General features: G+C 37.2%; 2 protein-coding genes across 2 annotated transcripts; both read left to right on the forward strand.

Moving 5' to 3' along the window:
- The first annotated feature begins 7,311 nt into the window (after positions 1-7,311).
- LOC100618367 (olfactory receptor 148-like) lies at positions 7,312-8,250 on the forward strand. Its single transcript, XM_003341251.1, has one exon. The coding sequence runs from the start codon at positions 7,312-7,314 to the stop codon at positions 8,248-8,250; it is 939 nt and encodes a 312-aa protein (XP_003341299.1).
- Positions 8,251-9,301: 1,051 nt separating this feature from the next.
- LOC100618408 (olfactory receptor 148-like) lies at positions 9,302-23,308 on the forward strand. The gene is made up of 3 exons (XM_003341252.4): positions 9,302-9,317; positions 13,148-13,211; positions 22,357-23,308. Exons 1-3 carry the CDS (start codon positions 9,302-9,304, stop codon positions 23,306-23,308), a joined length of 1,032 nt encoding a protein of 343 aa, XP_003341300.1.
- The last annotated feature ends 771 nt before the right edge of the window (positions 23,309-24,079 follow it).

Consider the following 24,079-nt stretch of genomic DNA (forward strand, 5'->3'; position numbering starts at 1 on the left):
ATTGGATACAAGGAAGGGAGGAGCTTAGAACATGATTGACAGGGAGAAATTGATGCTTTGCATTAGCTACAAAAAGATATTTCCAGCAAGGGGCTTGGCTATGGAGTTAATGTTGATAAACTTTTGAAACTGTACAAGGATACTTAAGACTTGATTGACTACTAATCTTATCTGAACTGGGATCATGAAGTACCTCCAAGTCAATTTAATGGTAGGGTCAGTCAAGTCACTCAGGTCAGTCAGAAACAAGGAGAGTTCCTAAAGGACAAGGGGCAAAACTTGGGTTTTCCAGAAATAGAATTGAGAATTTCTTCATACAAAAATTGTCCATAACTTTTGGCCATTTATCAGTTTGGGAATGGCTGACATTCTTATGTTTGACAAAGTTCTCTATACATTTTAGATGTGAGACCCCTCTCCAAGAAACTGACTAATTTCTGTCCCTCCCCCCCAATTTTCTTCTTTCTTTCTAGGCTACTTTAATTTTATTTGTACAAAATCTTTTCTATTTAATGTATTCACAATTACCCATGTAACATTGAAGAAACATACTGATATGATAGGAACTTGCCCTTCAGACAATACCCTAAATAGGGTCCCTTGTCCAAAGAACTAAAATTACCAGGTCCTTATTTATGTACTGCCATATGTTATCTCAAGTCTTCAGGTTTCACTGACCTGACCTGGGTTACTGACTGACCAATGTTAAAAAGGAAACATCTGGGACTAAGATTGATGTGTCTTCACTTTTGGTGCCTGGTTCTGTAGATGTTTCTAAAGGACCGCCCATTCTTAGTCCACACCTAAGAAGGTGTGGATTTTTGAGTAATTCACACCAGGAAAGCTCTGAGTAAGTTTTCCAGTTCTTTGTTCCTTGTAAATTCACAAGTTGCTTGACCTTTATAGGTACTTAGCTTAAGAAAAGTATGGGTTTAAGTACTTTTCATTGTTCAGAAAAGAGTTACAACTTTATTTTCCCCTAGGGCAGACCCAAGTAGGTAAAGTAGAATTCTCACATTCCTGCTTTAAGTAGAGTTCACTGCCCAAATGGGGAATGGTCTTAATCCAATCTTATAAAGTAGGGTCTGGGAAATTTTAAGGTTTACAATCCCCCCTGATGATCATTGGGAGACTAGTCTCCCCATTGATCATTTAACAAAATCATTTTGTAGTTCTAAATGCACTTCTAACTATAGATATGCACAATATTCAATTTTCTAAGAGAAATTAGAATAGTGAGGGAGGAAATAGAAAAGAAAAGAAAGCAAAACCAATGTTTTGCTAGGCACATTGACAGAAAGCCAAATTAGGAGCAGTCCCCTTTGGCATAAATGTGTACATTTACAATAAATGTTCAATCAAAGTTCAGTTCAATCAATCAATCATATACAAAGTTCATTCTTGATCTTCTTGATGAAGTGTAGGTTTTCGGCATCCTTCTGCAACAGTTCATTCTCTGGATATAAAAGTTTCAAGCTTCTTTCTTGAAGATCTTTTCTTGAACAAAATCAAAATCTTGAATTTTTATAAAAGTACAATCTTAAACAAAAAATAAAAATTCTTGGATTTTTATAAAAATACAATCTCAAACAAAAAATTCAAAAATTCTTAGATTTTAAATTAAAATACAATCCCCCCTGAAGTAGGTGTCAAAAAACATTCAGTTCAACTCAGAATGCAATGTTGAGTTATGGGGGTGCATTACTCAATTTTTGTTTGAGATTGTTGAGTTGGAGCATAAGAAATGTTAATTGAATAAAAGGATGAATTTCTAATACAATCAGTCCAAAAACATTTACTAAGCACCTATTATATGCCAACTATTTCTTAATCATTAGGAATATAAACAGGAAAAAGAAAAGAGTCCCAGAACTCAAGGAGCTTACAATCTAATGGAAGAGACTTTTTTTCCCCCAAAAGAAGCTAAAAAGAGATGGGCGGGGAATAAGAAAGCATAGTAGTAGGATAGAGAATTCAATCAAAGGGAATTTAAGCATTGATTGGCCTAGTTTAGGGAGGAAACTTTTGCTTTCCAATTAGAAGGGCTTATGCTGTCTTCCTGGATGAGGAGGCTTCTCCTCTTGAGGTTCCTAGGAGCATGATGGAAAATTCCAAAGAAATTCAGCTGGGTGGAAAATAAGCCAAATGTTGATATCTATCACCTACATAAACTATCTTGATTGTCCTCAATCATTTTTGTATAGATTTAAAAGAATCCTGAGACCATAAAGTTTGAAAACTACTTCCTTACGCAACTCCTGAACTAAGAAGAAGAATTTGCTTCAAGGCAGCAAATGAAGGAATTGGAACGGAGAAGAAAATCTATAAAAGTGATAGTCTTAATTTGTTTGTCTTCTCTCAAATCCCTGTTTGTCACCCACATGAACCTCTCCCTGTGATTTATATTCTCCTCTCTCTTGGGAGTGAGAGAAGGGAAAAGGAGGGCAGGGGAAAGAATGGGCTCCTTTGGTAGGCCAAGGAGAATTTGAAGCAATACAAGAAGTCCAAATCATACATAATAGAACTTATCCCATGACTTTAGAATATGTTTTCTCTGTACAAAATCACAATGTATGTCTCTTCACATGCACTGATAAAATGTCACAAATCTCATGATTAAGAATATTTCTGGTCTGGGGTTTCCTTGTATAGGAATAGCCAAGGCATAATTAAAAACCTGCTTTTGCTCCTTTTAATATAGGCCTTTTTGGTCAGAGAGTCAGTCAAAAAACATGTATTAAGCTCCTAGTAGGTGCCAGATATTATGGTAAGTGCTGGATCACAGGGTTAATGAGTGGGCAACAATTTATTATTTAAGATCAGGATCAGGACCCTCCCATTTCCAGAGATATCTGTCTTGACTAGAGTTTTTTCTGCTATTGTTTTCTCATTTCTAAATCCCCACAATACTTATCTAATTAATTGCTCTCTCTTCTCAGTGGGCTCTCTATATCTAAAGGTATATCAGGGGACAGGGACCCAGAGGAATATCTAGAACATTTAAGCCCTTAGGCAGTTTGGAAACCATTACTGCTCATCCTGCTTATTAGGAATTTGCTGCTTGGGATGGGGGAGCAAACTGACTCAACATTATTGACACCCTATCCCTGAATGATGCTGAAAAAAAAAGTAGCATTTGGGCTCCCTGGATGAGGCCCAATCCTTGCCCCATGAAATCTAGAGGAGTTCAAATCCTGAGCTGAAGGAGTACATCCACCTTTGAATCATTATTTCTCTGCCTACTTAGTCATCCCCCTTGGCCAAGTAAGTGACCTAGACTGTCCTTATCTCTTTTGGACCTCTCCTCTTAATTCCATTAGGGAAGATGAAATTGTGTTCAAATGACCCAGAAGAAGACAAAGTGCAACTTTGGAATCCCTCCAAGTCCTTTGCTGAAATGTCAAAGACAAGAAAGGAATATAGTAGGATTGTGAGCTGCATGGTAACTCCTCAACTTGGATCTGGGACCTTCAATAACTTGATCGAAGTGCCTAAAGTTCTTAAAGTTTGAGTAGCCTATGAGTGTTTCCCCCTCTATTTTCTGGAACAGTCCCCACTTTACTATTCCCACTTCAAACTCCTTACTTATTCCCCCCATGGAATAAGAAGGGGTCTGAGTAGCAAGGCAGCAAATTAGGGAGTTGGGATAGAGAAAAAAAAATTAGTAAAAGTGACAACCCTGATTTATTTGTCATCTCTACTGTCCCTCTTTGTCACCTATACATCAATGTCTTCCCCTTTAGCTTTAACCACTTTTCTTCCAGGAATGATCTCCTAAAAGATTTACCTGCCTCTAATCTCTTCCATTCCATTCTATCCACAGCAGATTAATTTTCCTCAGGTAAAGAGAGAAGGCACTGGAATTAAATGGGAATGGGGAGGACTTCCACTAAAAGAAGGATTTTAGTTGGCACTTGAAGAAGCTAGGAAGGTTAGTAGGTGAAGCAGAGAAGGGAGAACATTCCATGTGTGGGGGACAGCCAGAGAAAATGCCTGGAGCTGAACGATGGAAATAGTGTGTTTCATCAATAGCCAGGAGGCCAATATCACCAGCTAAAAGAGTAAGTTGTTTAGGAATAAGATGTAAGAAGACTGGAAAAGTGTGTGTGTGTGAGGTGGTGGGATGGTGGTGTTAATTTATGAAGGGCTTTGAATGCCAAATAGAACATATTGTATTTGATCCTGGAAGAAACAGAATAAAAGAAAACTAGAAAGGTATGAAGGGGTTAGATTATAAAATGTTTTGACTGACAAATAAAGCATTTACTCTTTGATCCTGGAGGCAATGGGGAGCCACTGTAATTTTTCGAATAGGGAGTATGGCCAGGTCAGACCTGAGCTTTAGAAAAATCATTTCAGTGACTGAATGGAGGATGTTTTGGAGTGGGGAGAGAATTTGGGTGGGCAGGCTCACTGGAATGTTATGACAACAGTCACTAGTCTAGGTAAGAGGTGATGAGGGCTTGCACTAGAGTGTAGCAGAATCAGAGCAGAGAAGGAGGCATATTTGAGAGATGTTGCAAAGGTAAAATTGATGGGTCTTGGCCACAACTTGGATATGGGGAATGAGAGAGAGTGAGGAGTTGAGGATGACTCCTACAATTTGAACCTGAGGGACTGAGGGGATGGCTTTGCCCTCTATAGTAAAGGGGAAGGTGGTAGAGGATTTTGGGGAAAGATAATGAGTTTGGTTTTGGACACAGTGAGCTTAAGATTTAACACTAGTTTTGGAGTCATAAGACCTTGATTCAAGTCCAATTTTTTAAGTCTACAGGATATACAGTTCAAGATGTCTGAAAGACAAGTTTTATCTCCAAATTGGAGGTCAGCAAAGAGGTTTGGGGACCCTTAGAAAAATGTGAGAAGCTTTAGCAGAGAGGGAGTAATTAAATCAGTGAGAGGTGATGAGATCACCAAGCAAAGTAGTATAGGGGGTAAAGAGAAAAGACTAGATTTAAATCCTCCCAGGCTACAGAAAATCTCTGTTCTTCAAGTTGTCTCTGCCTGGATAAGAAAGACCCTTAGTTTAGGGAGGTCCTGATTGAAGCATAGCCTCAAAGTCAGCCTTTAATAAAGTTGCTGCTGCTGTATTTTAGTAGTTGATTATTTGATCCTTTATATTACTCTTTATGTAAGTCTGTGAGTGCTCAAAATTCGAAACCACTTAAAAAAATCTTCCAGTTTCCAAATAAGTCTATCTCTACTTCCTTGTGAACCATGACCACAACTTTAAGCTCTTCTAGTTTGCCTATTCTAATCAATGCCACAGACATGTAGCCTCCAAATAATTTAATTTCTGTTTAATCAATACTTTTGATAGCTTTCTCTCCTGAAGTATCACTTCTCCTTTTTAATTTCTTGCTTGAAATATTTGAAAACTTTTCCAAATAAATCACGTTGGTGGTATTGCCAGGACAATCCTCAGGCAGAGGTGGTAGACATGGATATTTGATGGCTTCTGTTAGATCCCATTTCAGGAAAGGGCATCCATTATTCTCAAAGAGTGACTTTCTGTAGAACATCCAGCTGCTGACCAACATCTAGCAAAGGTTATTTCTACCAATCCTAGACTTTCTCAGTGTACTATGAACTCTGATCTCATGGAAAGAGCTAAGTATAGTGCCTGCCACATAGTAGGTGCTTAATAAATATCTTTCCCCTAACCATAACACACCCCTAATTCTTGGATCTCTCTTTAATTATGCATCTTTTAATCTCCTTTATAGGTGTCCATGATTGATCCCCAAATTAAATTTTCATTTCTGTGCCACTTGATATCATTCTTATTTCTTATTTACCTGAAGAGCTGATAAGTCTTTAGCCTTTTTCCTCCATCATTAGCTCATTTTTCTTCTCCTTTTATGATCTTTCCCTTAGAAATTTCATTCATTCTCATTCCTTCAACTATTCAAAGTTCACAGATATCTCCTGACATACAATTCCTCTTTCAGGTACTACTGGGTTTCATAGATGTCTGAATTAAGTTCTTAGCTCCCTAAAAAACTATAAATAACTTCAAAGTCTATGTCTTATCTAAATAGTATAGCCAACACTTAATACATAGTACAATTCCAAATACATAGTAGGTATCTGATAAATGCTTGTTAATTGAATTAATAATTAATTATAATATTAGTTAATACATTTTTAATATAAAAATTTCCTACTGTACATGAAGATACTAAATAAATCTTTATTGTTTCATATTGTTTCTATTCATAGGGGTTTAGGAATGTTGACTCAGATTTGTCTGTCAACTGTGGCCCTTTTGAGAGAAAAATTATTGTTGCTACTTCAATTATAGATATTCACTTATACATTTGTTTTCTCTTAAATATTTTGTCATGATTCCCAAAATTTTCCAAGATACTGTTTCCTTTTACATTCTTTGACAGAAGATAGTACTGGATAAAGAAAAGAAATCTACTTTCAACCAAAGGCCAGCTCTGCCTCTAATCAGCTGGGTGAACTCAGCAAAATGACTTCAGGTCTCTGAATTTTAATTTCCTGTAAAACTAGGAGAGTAATATGTGCATTATTTATTTCTAAATAAGTTTATGAGAAAAGTGCTTTGTGATATGTTGTCTAACATGCTAGATAAATGTTAGCTGAAGAAACAGCAAAGAGTGTTACTTCTTAATGGAAGAGGGCCGATTTGATTTCCTAGCCTATTGATGACTTTTTACAGAATCATACATTATTGGATTAAATTGTTATCTTTATTGTTTTTTTATTGTTGTTGTTGTTGTTTTTAATAAAACCCTTACCTTCCATCTTGGAATCAATACTGTGTATTGGTTCCAAGGAAGAAGAGTGGTAAGGGCTAGGCAATGGAGGTTAAGTGACTTGCCTGAGAATCGCACAGCTGGGAAATGTCTGAGGCCAGATTTGTACCCAGGACCTCCCATCTTTAGGCCTGGCTCTCAATATACTGAGCTACCCAGCTGCCCCCTATCTTTATTGTTTTTTTTTTAAACCCCTAACTTTCCATCTGAGAATCAGTACTGTATATCGGTTCCAAGGAAGAAGAGTGGCAAGGGCTAGGCAATGGGGGTTAAGTGGCGTGCTCAGGATCACACAGATAGGAAGTATCTGAGGTCAGATTTTAACTCAGGACCTCCCCCCATCTCTATGCCTGATTTTTGATCCCCTGAGCCATCTAGCTGTCCCTTTAAATTGTTGTCTTTAACTAAAAATACAAATTGTTGACCTCACATGAATTAATATTATGCTCATTAAACTCTTCTTCTGTCTCTGACACCTTTACTCATATTTTGTGGTTTAGTGTCTTCCTCCAGGACTGCCTTTCTTATGAAGATGAAGAACCACACAGGGCTGATTGAATTTACCTTGCTGGGAATCCCTCACACTGAGGGTTTGGAGACAATGTTCTTTGTCATATTCTTCTTTATCTACCTCTTTACCCTGGTAGGGAACTCACTCATTCTTATGGCCATTCTGTCTTCCTCTAACCTTCACACACCCATGTATTTCTTCTTGGGATTTTTGTCTATTTTTGACATATTTTTCCCTTCAGTGACCTCTCCAAAAATGCTATTGTACCTCTCTGGGCAAAGCCAAGCTATATCTTATAGAGGCTGTGCCTCGCAGCTCTTCTTCTACCATTTCTTGGGATGTACTGAGGGTGTTTTATATTCTGTAATGGCTTATGATCGTTTTGTTGCCATTTGTCACCCATTGAGATATATGGTCATTATGAATTCCAGACTATGTGTGATCCTAGTTGTGGCTGCCTGCATGGTGGGCTGTATTGATGCTACCATCTTGACTGCCTTCACTTTTTCATTACCCTATTGTGGCCCAAACAAAGTGGACCATTACTTCTGTGATATTCCTGCCATCATACCCCTTGCCTGTGCTGATAGTTCCCTAGCCCAGAGGGTGGGTTTCACTAATGTTGGTCTTCTGGCTTTAACATTATTTTTCACTATTCTTGTGTCCTATACCCGCATTGGGATAGCCATTTTGAGAATCCGTTCAGCTGAAGGCAGGAGCAAAGCTTTCTCCACCTGCAGTGCCCACCTCACTGCAATCCTATGTGCCTATGGACCTGTTATCATTATCTACATGCAGTCCACACCTAACCCCTTGCTTGGTGCTGTGGTTCAAATACTGAATAACCTTGTCTCCCCTATGCTGAACTCTTTAATCTATTCTTTGAGGAATAAGGAAGTAAAGAAAGCCCTGAAAAAGGTGTTATACAGGTCTGGAATTTTTGTAGAGGTATAACTAATGGATTGAGTCTATTTCTCACAACTGTCTTTCCAAATGCTCTTCTATCATGTTGTCCTTTCTGGGTTTTCTCTCAGGAATAAAGTGATAAAAGGCATAAGTTTTCCCCATCCTCCTCTAACATCTTATTATCTGCAACCAACCTTAGCAAAAACCCAACATTCTTTGAATATGACAGCCATGGTATAGGGGTGAAAGCTACAAAAGTACTTACTGGACATTCAAAAAACCCACTAGTTTTTCCTTATACATTTTAGCAATATATCAAGAGCATCTGATTGGATTTTCCTTTCTTTTTTGTATCCTCACGCTGATCTTGTCCTGTTTGGTCAAAGATATTCTTTCTCATAATGTTTACCAATTGGCTTATTTCAAGAATAGTCATTGCATATCACAGTCTAAAGCAAGGAAGAAGTATTATATAGACTCGTTCATTGTTTTAACAAAATTATTTGAAAAGTATTTGCTGATTACTGGATAAAAGACATTATGTTAGATATTGTGAGGAAAATCAGTCAATGAGAATTGATTAAATGCTTATGAAGCATCAGGCATTCTTTGTTGGGGATTTACTCAAACTACTTAGATTTCTTCCCAACAACATAGACTACAACCATCCATGTCTACCCATCCTGTACAATTCTTGTCCATGTTATCCTAAAAGTTTTGCCTTAACCTATAAGAATCCACTCAACACACTTTTCTTAATTTCTTTTGATATTGAAAACATGGCAGTGGAAATCTCTGGCTGTTCATCCCTTTCAACTCAGTAGACATAGGCCCTGGGGGAACTGTTGGGGGGGGGTTGGGGGCTTGGGAGAGGAATACAAATTAAAAATCAAAATTATCCCTGCCCTCAAGGAGTTTGCATTCTGCTCAGAGAAGCAATATGTTTGTTATATGCATAAGAATATGCAAAATCTAGGCATGTAATTTGGGGTGAGGAGGGTACTAGCATCTATAAGGATGAGCTATAGGGATCAGAAAGGTCTTCATATAAAAAGCAGACTTTGAACTAAGCTTTGAAAGAAAGTAAGGTTTTTAAGCCATGGAGAAACAAGGAGGTAATACATTACAAGCATTATAGAAGACCTGTGCAAAAGTATAGATGGGTGAATATTGTGTTCAAGGAATAGCCAGACCAATTTGTCTAGTCTATAAAATGTGTGAAGGGGAGTAATGTAGAATAAGCCTGGAGAGATGGGTTGGAACCAAGTTGTAAAGGAATTTAAATGCCACAAAATGTTTTCATTTGACTCTAGAAATCAGCACCTGAAATGCATTGAGTAGTGGAATGACATTATCATGTATATTTTATGGAGAAAATAAAAACATTATGGCTGTTGTGTGGAGCAGGAATCAAAGAGGGGACAGACAAGCTAAGGAAGTGATTTTTGGATCTTATAATAATAAATGGTTCCTGACCTCATACAAGTTATAGTTGAATAAAGAAATAAAAGTCTACACAAATAATCACAATATAATATAAACTGAGAAAGTAAAGTAGGAGCTTCAAAGTATTATCAATGTTTTATCTGAGCAGAGATAACTTCTACCTTGTGAGCATCAGGGAAGTTTCATGAACTCTTCTTCCAAGACCCTCTTAGTCCTAATTTTAGTCTTATCTGTATGGGGAATAGCACTAAATAAATTGTGGAGCAACTCAATGTATGTAGAGTTAAACTACTCATGGATAATTTTACTTTATTTTTTTTAATCCTTTTCTTTCTGTCTTAGAATTGTTCCTAAGTATTGGTTTTAAGTCAGAAGACTGGTAAGGTCTAGCAATTGGGATTAAATGATGACTTGCCCAGGGTCACATAGCTAGGAAGTGTTTGAGGCCAGATTTGAATTTAGGATCTCATGGCATGTTTATCTATCTGTCTATCTATCTATCTATCTATCTATCTATCTATCTATCTATCTATCTATCTATCTATATGTAGGTATATACATGCATGTACATAAAGAACAAATAAAACATGTAGTAGATACTCTCTGGACTCACTCTTCTAGATCCCAGGGCATTATATTTCTTTTACCTTTATCCTGGGACATTGTAGTATTTCTTCTTTAAATGCCACTTACTTAAATCCTCATTTTGTGTGTGTCTCCCCATCCCTCCCCCTACCAGTGACTGGCACTGAAGTTCTGTTCAATCAACATCAATTCATTTTTATCAAGGAATATTTACTTCAAAGATATAGTACCACCATCTCAGGAGCATGCTATTTCCTATACCACCTCATTCTCTGGGGAAGATGGGCCCAGACTTAATTCTTGTGAAATACCGGTCCCAATGAGTTCAGCTCCAAATGCAGCATCAAGGCCAAACTTGTTATTGTTTTCTATTTGTTGGTCTGGGTCCAGAAGGACACTTTTCACTCTTCTGAGCACCAAATCAGGACTAAGTACATAACAAGGCATAGACTCGATTCTAGAATACTGGAACACCTGGAAGACAGTTTTAGAAATTCACAAGATTGTAGCTTTCAATTGCTTCTCCCAAAATGGAAGAATAAATGCCAAGTGAAAGGACCAAGGTCTGTTTTCAGAGGACCACATCTGACCTGGAGGTCCTAAGACCTTTCTACTTACAGAATTGTCTTTCAGTGGACACTGGCAGCAAAGCAGTTAAACCAAGAATAGGTGTTTACTAAGAGAGATGGCCAAGGTCTTTTGAAAAGGTACTTGTAGTTCCAGTTCCACAACTGAAGCCAGTCAAAGCTTCTACTGTCTGCCATATCATCAGCAAGCCAGAATCAGTTACAGCTTTTCTCCTCACACTCCAAAGTTTCTCCAAAGCACTTTTCATTACATGTTATCTTGAATCTCCTAGAAACAGACCCCATAGCTTCTTCCACATCAACAGCTATGTTAGCCAAATGTGCTGATACACTGTGTATGCACTAGTCCTTTAATACAAAGGTAGCTTTAAAGGAGGAGGAAATAGTAGCTGAGAAAACTACTCTTTGAAAGAATATAGTGCTTGGTCTTTTTTGAAAAGCCATTTTACAAATTTTGCTTTTAATAAAAATTCTTTGGACTACAATAGCATCTATTCAGATTATTGTTTAATAGGAATTTTGCTGTGCTAAATATTCTAAATTTGTTGATCTTATTGCCATTTGTGGTTTTTTAATACAATAGAATTCTGACAAAAAGAAGGATTCTGATTCAATACATATTTTTTAGGGTAGTAAAGAATTGAGTAGTAATTATTAGATGTCTAGGCTTATCCTAGATTTTTTTAGACATCATTTGTAATCTTGTGCTATGTGCTTGGTACATAATAAATATGTTATTTGAATGACTGATTAATTTTATTTGTGAGAAAGACTTGAGTTGGAAGAAACAAAAGATTTTTTTTATTGCTCATGATTTTGCATTACTGTATCAGGAAATTGACCTTTATATCATGTGTACGGGAGAATTTGTTAGATGTCAAAAGGCCAAGAGCAATTTCTGACATCGGAGAGGAGCAGAAATGAAGTCACACAAACTAGGCAATATGCAATGTGACTTTGAGGCAGAGTGAAGTAGTAAATACGGAGAAGAACACCTGGAATAAAGCTCTATCTCAAAGGCTTACTAGTTATGTGACCTTGGGCTAGTCACTTAACCTTATCTGAGCCCTCAGTTTCTATATCTGTACAATGAAAGCACAAAAAATTACTGACCTCTGATGTGCTTTTGAGAGCTCTGTCAATGATCTTATGATTATATTTCAAATGATGAACTAGGCTTATAGGAGTTAGAGTTGCTTCCTAAAGATCATATACTCAAACTCCCTAATTTTATAGATGAAGAAACTGAGGCGCAAAGGTCTCTGAACCATGGCTTGTTCAAGGGCACACTGGTAGTAAGTAGCAGAGCCAGAATTTGAAGCTGGGTCATTTGGCTCCAAAGCAAATGCTCTTATAATGTCCTTGAAGGATTGTTTTTCATCTCTGTCATTGTGTCCCCAAAACCTAGAAATGTGTCTTGAATATAGTATGTAAGCATAAAAGTAAATACTTAATAAATACATAATAATAGAATGTGTCAGATGAAGAAAATATTAACTGAGACTTGCAACTCAAAAATTACAATTAACATCACAGAGTACTAATGTCATTTAATCAAATTATAATGCTGAAAAACAGAAGGATAAACTGAGATTATTCTTCTCTCTTTTCCAGACTAACTTTCATGACTATATTGATAGGAAAAAATGTGATTTGACTCCCAGGGGGCCTCTTATACAGGAATGTTCCCCAATTCTCATTTATCCAAGGCAGAACAGCTTCTAGCAACCACTGGTTTAGAAGGTACTTCTCAAGTGCTATTCCCTTGGAGATAGATATGGAAATCAATATATTTACCAAATTACTGACTTCCTTAGGTACATACCTGTAATCCAGGTTTCTAGGGAGGCTGAGGCGGGTGAATTGCTTGAGATTGGGAGTTCTGAACTATAGTAACATTAAAGCTGATAAACTGGTCTCAATAAGTCTGGCACCAAAGCTTTCATGCTAATCAACAGTAAGATTGAACCTATAAGCAGGCACTTCACTTCAAGACTTGCTAAGGTAGGGAGACCTAGTTTCCTTCTTCCTCTCCACAAAAAAGTCTGGTCCCTGCAATAGAATTTATTTCTGGTACTTCATTTTGTTCATTTCAAACATCCTAAGAAGGGATTCATAGATGTGTCATCAGATGAACGAAGTGGTACATAGTACAAAAATGTTCAAAACCTCCTATGTAAGGGGGTGTCTAGGTCATGTGACCAAGGAGATAAAGAATTAAACACAATTAAAGAGAACAAGAAGCTCAACCAGATAATAGTCTAAAAGAATTAACACTGAGGAAGGCTAATTCCTAAAAATTTCATTCAGCACCTCTCCTTCACTAGCCTCCATATTTTATCTGAATACAAAAACAGACCTGAGCTTTGAAGGAATGCAGGAATTCAACAGGTAAAGAGTGTTCCATGTTAATGAATCATATGAGCAAATGTAAAAATGTGTTTAAGGAATGGTGGTTAATCCAATTTGGCAAGAGCGAAAGATACAAGAAAGGGAACAGGGCAATAAAAGGCTGAAAAGATGCTCTCTTTATTGTAACTCTTAACCTCTCAGAGCTCATCCCTTCCCTTCCACCTCATTTGTTCAAGTTTCTACAAGAAAGATTCCAGAAGCAACTTTGAATTGCTTTTTGCGTCAGATGAGATAGAGAAATCCTTTAATGAAGGTAGGTTTAGGAGACAAAGCGAGCTGTTCAGATGAAGCTCTATGATGCAGAAAATATGATGTATCCTATCACTTTGCCATGATATCAGTAATTGGCACTAATGGACCTTAATGGGAAAATTTGTATTCCAATTTCTGCAACAACACAGAATAGAAACAACTTCTAGACTTATTTCTCTGAGATGGGGTAAAAGAGAGAAGCAAGACCCTCCCTTTAACCAGTTCAGTTCATGACATCTATTCTGGGAATAGTAGTTAAGAGTCTCAGAATTGTGAAACCAAAAAGATGGCAGCTTAAAAAAGAGCTTAAGGAAACCAGCTGGGTCTTACCATTTTTAAAGATGCAGGCAGCCAATCAAAACATATTTGGGGGGTGGGGGGCAGGCAGCTGGGTGGTTCAGTGCATTGAGAACCAGGACTAGAGATGGAAGGTCCTAGATTCAAATCTGACCTCACACATTTCCTAGCTGTGTGACCCTGGGCAAGTCACTTAACCCCCATTGCCTAGCCCTTACCACTCTTCTGCCTTGAAACCAATACACAGTATTGATTCTAAGGCAGGAAGTTGAGTTTAAAAATATATATTTTTTTCTTTTTATGTTATGAATTTCACAAATCAAGCATAAACATTTTATATGCAATGAAGAATAGTAGAAAATGAGGAGTGAATTTGAATGAATAAATGAGTGAATTAAAAAAGCACTTATTATGTAACTACTATGTGCTAAGCACTGTCCTAAACACTGGGGATGTAAATATTAACAATGACAGAAGTCTACATTGTAAAGGGAGACAACAGTGATAGTGGAGTGATGGCTAGGGAAGAACATTTTGGTCTGGAAAATTACAGGAATGGTAAAAAGGGTCATTTGGGAGCAGACTGACTAGACACACTCCATTGGTAAACAATGACAAATCATTTTTTTTTAGAGTTAATGGTTCCAGTACAGGGAGAAAAAAATAGTATGTAAGCAGCATCATAGTTGGCAAGGAAGCTTTGGAGGAGGGGTTGGGAGAGAAAGAAATGAATACAAACATGAAATTATGGCTTTTTACCAAGTACATAATGTAGTTTAAAAATTAAAATTAAAATTAAATTTAACATTGTAGAACCAGTGCTGTCCTGTTTGTGTCTCATTATGAACTTCCCTTTGCTATCTTCTGTCTACTTTAAAAATATTTTCTTTATGCTCTTGTTTTTCTTTCCTTTAAATTATTATTTCTACCTTCTGATGTTTCTCCACAATCCTGCACCAACAAAACAATGACAACAAATAAAATCTGTCTCTTATAAAAGGAATTATAATCAAACAAAACAAATGGACACACAGATCATATGTGAAAATGTGAATCTCATTTTCCACTAGTGATCCAATGATCTCTGCCAAGACTCAAGAAGTATTCTTAATCTTATTATTTTAGTCATGATAGGTTAATCAATATTTTATATCATTCACTTTTTTCTTTTAAAATGTAATTATCGTATAAAGTATTCTCCTGGTTATTCATAATACTATCTGAATTGATTCATTCCCAAGTTTCTCTAACATCATCTTTTATTATTATTATTTCTTTAATCATGATAATATTCTATTATATTCAAATATCATAGTTTGTTCAATCATTCCCCAGTTGATAAGGATCTGCTTTTCCCCAGCTCTTTGCTATAACCAAAAAGGTTGAAATATATATATATTTAAATATATGGGTTCTTTCCCTCTATCTTTGCACTTTTGGGAATAAGTATTTAGTAAGTGGTATTTTAAGTCAAAGATTCTTTTCAATTTAGAGGATTTGAGGTATAGTACTAAATTATCTTCTTGGAAGAATTGAACTAATTCACAACTTTACTAATAACACATAACTTTACCTGTCTGACCACAATGCCTTCACAAATTGTGATTTTTGCTTAAAAATTTTTTTGACAAATATGATATGCATGCATTTTCCCTATTATATTCTGGATCAATTTTCATTTGCTTATTGATAGCTTCCATCAATTCTTTTGAGAATCCAGTTAATATCTCTGTACCATTTATCTACTGATGAATCTCTACATTCTTTCAACAATAGTTGATAGTAGCTCAAAAATCATATTTGCTTAAATCTTGGTGACAAAAACTGGAAAACTTAAGTCTATAAAATCGTAGTTAATACCACTGACTAAATAACTCAGAACTATCAAGGACTTGCTATTACTTGAATTGTGTACCTCAGTGACGAACTGCGTTGTTAGTTACATCCCACTTTTTTTCAGTGGAAGTCTATTTTCTGTTCAATAAAGTTCAAATTCCTTGCCCTAAAAGTTAAGGACTTCTTTTAGATTGTTAATATAATATATGACTTGGAGCATAATTTAATAAATGTACAATTCTACTGTGAGTCATATTTTTCTCATTAACTTCCTTTATGAAATTAGATTTAATGTTCCAACAGAAAGACCTTTGTCATTCATCAGGAGTAATTACTTGGCAAAAATTACTTGGCAAAATCATACTTAAGAATTCAGAATCTCTTTTAAAAATCACTTATTTTATTTATTTGGCTAATGTTTACTTTTTATGGCCATATCCCTATATAGTGAAATAACTAGTTAATTTTCCATGTCAAGGTTATAGGGTGATTGTTTGAGAAATAGACATGTTTGAGAAATAGACAAATACTACTCATTTTAGGGAGGTATAGAAACTAAAAACTGAGAGTTCATTTTATTTATTCCTTTGATGAAAAATGTAATGATACATTCCTTGTGGAGTTTGAATTTTCTATGAGAAAATAATCTCTTCTAAACAATATAACTTGAAGAAAACCAAGCTCAGATCCACCTTGGGCGATGTAAAAAATAGACTCGAATACAGGACTACAATCCCCATGAGCCTTTGCTCCACTTCCCCAGAATGCCTTGTAATCTCACCTGGGCCGAGATCGAGAAGATATTTAAGCAAAGGCTTTTGAAGGGCTCGGGCCTATTTTGGACTTCCGTTTTTGGAGCAGAGAGGTCTCTTCCATGATGTGAGGTTATTTTGTCTAGGCCTCTGGCCTAGGCACATGTTTCATACTTGTATATTCTTAATCTTTAACCTTTAATAAACCTCAAAAAAATATATATTCCTTGCAGAGAGAAACTAATTTCTACCTGCCTCAGTCTCCCCCTCTCCCCTAAATTTTATTCTTTACAGTTTGGCTAACCACTACGGGAAAAAGAACTTTCAGTCTTCTGATTTCTTTTCTGATCTTAAATTCAGTTTTAATATCTAGTACCTAGAAATTTTTTTTGAGCCATAACTCTCTGGCCAAGGTTTTCTTCCCTCACAAAGCTGCTACGGGCTCCGGACCTGCTGCCCACCCCACCTGGCTCGGCCCCGCCGCTTCCTGCCTGCAGCCTGCAGCCCTGATCATCCTCACCTGGTACCTGGTCCCGGCCTTGCCCACCCCCGCAGCCGCTCCTCCTCCTGGCCTCTCACCGGCCCTCCGGCCCTACCTGCCTGCCAGACCCTCCAGCGTGACCCCAGACGGCTCATCACCCAGATCCTCGGAGCAGATTGCTCAGGACTCATTGCGACCAGCTGGTAACAGTATTGGCCACGTGGGCGGAGGGGAGAGACCAGAGGGAAAGGAGATTTTCCCTTAGGCTAAGCCTCCACGTGGCTGGGGGTATTGGCCACCGCGGGATCAGAGAGGGGAAAGAGAGAAAAGACTAGAGAGAAGAAACAGACTTTTCAAACAGAAACTTAATAGCAATGGGCTGTTTAAAAGGATTTTTGACTCTTCTGGCAGTTTCATTGATTTTACCTGCCTGTCTGGGAGCAGACTCAGCCCAAAGATTCAACTTTAACTTTGGGGAGGAAAATGGGTGGCCCAGCAAACTGGAAGCCAGGCCCAGAGACGGGAGGTCTCTAGTTAAAATCTGGCCTCCGATGCTTCCCAGCTATGGGGCCCTGGACGGATCCCTTGAACCCCGTAGCCTAGCCTTTACTACTCTACCTTCGGACAATAGACATTTAAATGGATAATTAAAAACAAAAAAACAAACAAACAAAAAAAAAACCCAAGGAACTTTGAAGAGACTAAAGGCTATATTCTAAGGCATTTCAGACTCCAATGGTTTATAAGAACATCTCTGTATTCTATTGCATTGTTTTGTTTAAGGTTTAACTTTGTGATTTTAAGTTCATATATTACTGGATTGAATATTATTCTGTGAACTGAAGGTTGATTGAATTTATTTTGAATGTACTGAGTTTTGAAATTCTGTTGTTTTTCCCCTATAACTGTGTTGAAAAAATATTATTGTGAATAAGCCCATATATGAAAAAACAGCTTTTTTCTATTTTGCTGAGGATAGATGGACTTCAGAACTGGTTATAATTGTATTAACAACCTTTGAAAATTTAATGTGCTAAATACCTCAAATGATTTGATTTTAAGGGTTTTTTAAATATGATTTTTGGAATTTTTTTTAACAATCTGGTTATTTTTGCCTGCCCCTACCACGAGGTAAGGCCCATTACAGTAGCTGAAATGAAATGTATTTTAAAACCCCAACCTTCCCACATGTGAATGGAAGTTGGGCAGTTAATTTCAGGGCATTTGTACCCTTGGGAAAAGCCTCCAAGAACAAGGAGCACCCCTTTATTTATGCTCTTTAGCTCACTATTTTACTTCTACCAGAATGATATATAGATTTCTTGATTATGTTCTTAACCCAAGATGAGTTTTACTTTGTTTAAAAAATATGTTTAAATACCAAGGTTGAAAGATTGCTACGTTTGTAAAAATTGTGACAAATGTCCATCAATTCATAGGTTTTAAAAATGTCATACAGCAACTTATGTGAAATATGAAAGTGTGTTTGTTTGCTATTGTAATTAATTGGGCTATTGAGAATTTTGGGGATTTTGATCAATCACCCACAACACGGGGGAATGTAAAAAATATCATTATTTAAATTGCAAAGTTTAAATTCCTTTTGAGAAGAATTTTAGGTGAAGAAGATGCTACCTCTCTGAATCCAGAACTGAACTGTTGGAGAAGCCACCATGAAGAAGCCTCCAGACCACAAGTTGCACAAAATTGAACTTTGGGTGTGGTTGATTGAACATTTATTTGTATGTATACTTTTATGCCAAAGGGGACTGCCCCCTAACGGCTTTTTGTCAATGTGTTCAGAAATTATTGGTTTTATTCTTTTTTCTCTTATCCTCACACTATTGTAATCTTTTAAGTTTATTATGTTTTTATGATCCTTTTGGGGAAAAAATTAATTTTTCCACAAATGATCACACGGGGGGATGTAAAAAATAGACTCGAATACAGGACTACAATCCCCATGAGCCTTTGCTCCACTTCCCCAGAATGCCTTGTAATCTCACCTGGGCCGAGATCGAGAAGATATTTAAGCAAAGGCTTTTGAAGGGCTCGGGCCTTTTTTGGACTTCCGTTTTTGGAGCAGAGAGGTCTCTTCCATGATGTGAGGTTATTTTGTCTAGGCCTCTGGCCTAGGCACATGTTTCATACTTGTATATTCTTAATCTTTAACCTTTAATAAACCTCAAAAAAATATATATTCCTTGCAGAGAGAAACTAATTTCTACCTGCCTCAGTCTCCCCCTCTCCCCTAAATTTTATTCTTTACAGCATTACACTTAACACTTGCCCTATGAATTATTTAAAGTTGTAAGGTAGCATAGTGGATAGAGTGCTGTTCAGGTAGACCTGAGTTCAAATCTGACCTCTGACATTTACTAGCTGGGTAATCCTGAGCAAGTTACTTAAGCCCAATTGCCTAACATTTCTCTTTCTTTTACCTTGGAACCAATATTTAGTATCAATTCTAAGATAGAAGATAAGGAATTTCAAAAAAGAAGAGAAAAGCAAGACAAAAGGTAAATGAAGGACCATTACAGGAGAGATAGCAAAGCCATACAGTTAATTTGCAAGGCATGCAGTTAATACTTATGCATAGGGATGAGGTCTAGAGTGCAGAGCAGCAGGACAGATTGTATAGATCTGTGAGACAGTGTAGGGCAGGCTTTAGGGCAGAATTATAATTCTTAACTCCTAGTTCCTAGCTTTGTGAATGGACATTTCCATCCTGTGGTTAAGAGGAATGGTGATAGGGTGAAGGGCTCATAGATTTGAAATGGAGGACAACAAAATTAATGATTTGAGACAGATTTGTGCTATGTACCCCTCCCCATGGGGGCAGGGATAGTGAGATTGGGATTCAGTTTACCAGCTAAAAGCTAAAAGTTTTGGTGGCAAGAAGTGTGGGGGAAAGGAGACATCCAAATAGAGCTCTAGAAGAAAGTGCTCCCACTTCATAATTATTCAACATGAAGAAAGACAGTCTTAGGGCCACCTTTGTTATTACTCTAATATTAACATTAGGTACTTTACAGTGCTTTTGAGAAGAAAATATTGTTATTAACAAAGTAAATTTGTTTAAATGAGAAGGTACTGTGGTTTACAGACAGAACACAGATCTGGAAGTCATCCCTTTTCAGATTCACTTCTGTTCTATTTTGGAGAGAGGGGAGTCCTTTGATGTTCTCATGTTATATCTACAACTGATAATAATGCTGAGGAGAAGATGGGGGAAACAACAAATTCAGAGAGAGATTAATGAGCCTATACCACTGTAGAACCTGATTTACAGAAGAAATATCATGAGACATCTCTGCCAGTGTGCTGTCTCTTCTCTAAAGTCTCCAAACACCCAAGGTCTAATTGCTCCCCATGCTCAACAGATTCCTTTAGTTTCTGATACATCTGGCTGTGAGATCCCAAAGGGAGATTAAGGTCAGTTATAACCCCACCACCATTTCTGTGTAAATTTGAGTCCTCCTGAAGTTTAGGAGATAATACTGCAGTGAGCAAGAAAAGAGTAGTAGTCTAATCTGGGAGATTTGTCCTGATAAGGAGAAGCCTTCAAATTTGCCACCTACACTACTCTCCTACTTTATGACATCTAAAATAGAAGAAGCCATAGACAGAAATAGACGTATCTTCCCTTCATAAGTGACTTGATGAAAAGAAAAAGATATCTTTCAGTCTCAGTCGAACATGCTTCCCCTTGGACATGTAAGTTTACCCAGTTTCAATCTGCTTTTATTGAGAACAGAATGGGGAGCCATCAATCAAGTGACAACATAGTCCTATAAGAATCTTTAGAGAAATAACTAAGTGGAATCAAGGGTTTGGGGTTATTATAACATCTGGATGGGCAACTGAGCCCTTTGAAGGAAGAGAATTCATGAGCTTTTATGAGGACACAGAGATATACAGATACACACAAAAACAAAGGCTCCAATATTGAATCACATTCTCTGAAACACTCAGCTCAGCTTTTTCTATGACAAGGTGTTGGTTGAGGCTGAAGCTGTGTGTTATAATAGGCTTCTGGGCTTGTAATAAGGAAGAACTTGATTCAAATAAAGAATTTGATATTTCGTTTTGTGATGATTGACAAAGCATTTTGACTTTTTGATACTCAGATTTCTTAACTGTAAAATAGAGAATAAAATTTGTAGCAAGGACATCACAACATTTTGAGGCTCAAGTGACATAATTTTGTAAAGCATTTTATAAACTTTAAAAGAACTTAAAACTATAAGTATGTATTATATTTTAAATGATATATTGATTGCCAAAGCTTATTCCTAAAGGAAATACAAACATGGGGTCTATTAGAAATGTTTAATTGAAGATCAGCCCTCACACTTCAATTTGACCTTTATCTCCAGGTGTACTATTTGATATGGATGGAATAACTTTGCCTTCTAACAAAAGATAATTCTTTATCTTTCAAAATGAGGTCTTAATTTTCAAATTTGCTTGGGCACATTCCTCTAGGCATAACATTTTTAATGTATTAAGCCCTATGCCCTGGTTTTGACTTTTACTACCAGAGGTGTTTCCAACCCTTCTAATCTTCTATTTTCCTAGCAGCAAAGATCCAAGGCCTTTAGGTTCATATCTGACAGTTCCTTGTTTTGGGTCTTTGCATTTTTAATAGTGAACAATATTTCTCCATCAATTTTATATTTATACTCCTGATGGTGGTATTCATTCCATTCTTTCTTTATAAATTTAATAACCATTTTTTTTAAAGTCCTTACTTTCCATCTTAGAATCACTACTGTGTATTGGTTCCAAGGCAGAAGAGTGGTAAGGGCTAGGCAATGGGGTTGACGTGACTTGCCAAGGGTCACACAGCTAGGAAGTGACTGAGGCCAGATTTGAACCTAGGATCTCCCATCTCTAGATGTAGCTCTCATTCCACTGAGCCACCCAGATGCTCCTTAATAATCATTTTTTGATACTTAGGATTCCATTTTCTCTCTTCTTCTCTCCTCCCCAACAGCCATTTTCTTTCTTGAGGATTTGCATTTTCTTATTCTATTTCATTTTGTTTTAACTCTTTCCTTCTGCCTTAGAATTGATACTAAATACTGATTATAAGGCACAAGAGCAATAAAGGCTTAAGTGACTTGCCCAGGGTCACACAACTAAGAAGTATCTGAGGTCAGATTTAAACCAAGGACCTCACATCTCCAGACCCGGTTCTGCCAGACTGAGCCATCTACCTGCCCCTCTATTACTTTTTAATTTCTTTTGAACTGATTTTACTCAAGTAAGATATCCATTTGCTTTGCAACTATAACATCTGTTAGTTGAGATGATAGTCTCTGTTGGGGAAGAAAGTATTCATTTCAAGGGTCTAACAGTATTCCAACTTCTTAGATTAAAAAAACATTTTTTAAACATAAAACAAAAATTGGCAATCAAAAGTTGATTTGCAGCATGCCAACCAAATTGAATATCTGATTTTTACATTCAAGTCATTCTTTGTTATTCTGTCTTCTCCCAGGGCTGACTCCCTATCAAAGATAAAGAACTATTCAGAAGTGACTGAGTTTATCCTACTCGGAATTCCCCATACAGAGGGTCTGGAGAAAGTGCTCTTTGGCATCTTCCTATTCATCTACATCTTCACCCTGCTGGGGAACTTCCTCATCCTCGTGGCCATCATCTCTTCCTCTCGCCTTCACACACCCATGTATTTCTTCCTGGGACTCTTATCTACTTTTGACATATTTTTTCCTTCAGTGAGTTCTCCCAAAATGCTGGTCTTTCTCTCAGGTAATAGCCGAGTGATCTCTTATAAGGGTTGTGCCTCCCAGCTCTTCTTCCATCATTTTATGGGGTGCACTGAGGGCATTTTATACTCTGTGATGTCCTATGACCGTTTTGTTGCCATCTGTCACCCACTGCGCTACTCAGTCATCATGAACCCTAGACTTTGTGTGATCCTTGCCACATGCACCACTTTGATAGGCTGTATCCATGCCACTATACTGACATCACTCACCTTCCAGTTGCCTTACTGTGGCCCCAATGAAGTAGACTATTACTTCTGTGACATTCCTGTCATAATACCTCTGGCTTGTGCTGACAACTCACTGGTCCAGAGGGTGGGTTTTACTAATGTTGGTCTTCTGACTGTAACATTACTTTTCACTATTCTTGTCTCCTATACCCGCATTGGGATAGCCATTTTGAGAATCCGTTCAGCTGAAGGCAGGAGCAAAGCTTTCTCCACCTGCAGTGCCCACCTTGCTGCAATCATGTGTGCCTTTGGACCAATTATTATCATCTATATTCAGTCCACACCCAACCCTTTGCTTGGTGCTGTGGTTCAAATTTTGAATAACATTGTCTCACCTATGCTGAACTCCTTAATCTATTCCCTGAGGAACAAGGAAGTAAAAAGAGCCTTGAAAAGAGTGTTTTGTGGAGCAGGACTTATTTCAGAGGCCTAAATTAGGAGGCCTCATTTTCCCTGGTCAGTCTGTTTTTCCATCCTTGTATGGAACCTGTTGTTCAGTTTCTTATCCTCTCTCAGTAACTAAGCCATTTTTCTGACTTCTCTCTGCCATAATTCACTGCTTCCTGGATGGTACATGTTCCAGAAATGAAGCCAACAAGAGAAAAATAAATTAAGACAAGTTCTTTCTTATCTTGAAGATCCTTCCTATTGGAATTCACTTTCCTTTTGGAATTTAGAAAGATGTCAGACTTGGGCAACAGTAACTGTAACATCACTGAAATGATCAAGTCAATGGAAATATGCTATCTTTGGAATATGTAAGTTTCTATGGGATAAAGGGAGATTGTTTACTTCTGCTATTTCATTGGTATGAGGATTTTCCAATACATAAATTCCTCCCAACAGTGTAGATCCACAGCTTAAACTGTAACATAATCTTAGGAAATTGCTTATGACATTGAGAGGCAAACTTACTTGCCCAAGGTTATGTGTTCTATAGTTTTCTTCAACTTAAGCCCATGTCTTCCTGATTCCAAACTAGGTCATTTACTATAAACAAAAAGCAACACATTTTGATTATGGACAAGTAAGGGATAGATGAGCTGTATTGTAGTTTTCCTTTTAACCTCGACATTTTTGGGGTAAAAGTCAATGTCAAGTGCTTACCTCCAAGGAGCTTTTGGTACTGGTCTATTCATTCCTACTTCAGGTCTTTGTACATCAGGGTAAATAGACAATGTCTAACATAATCCTCCTTTAGGAA

The sequence above is a fragment of the Monodelphis domestica genome, chromosome 4 (genome assembly GCF_027887165.1).
Source record: "Monodelphis domestica isolate mMonDom1 chromosome 4, mMonDom1.pri, whole genome shotgun sequence".
NCBI lineage: Eukaryota > Metazoa > Chordata > Mammalia > Didelphimorphia > Didelphidae > Monodelphis > Monodelphis domestica.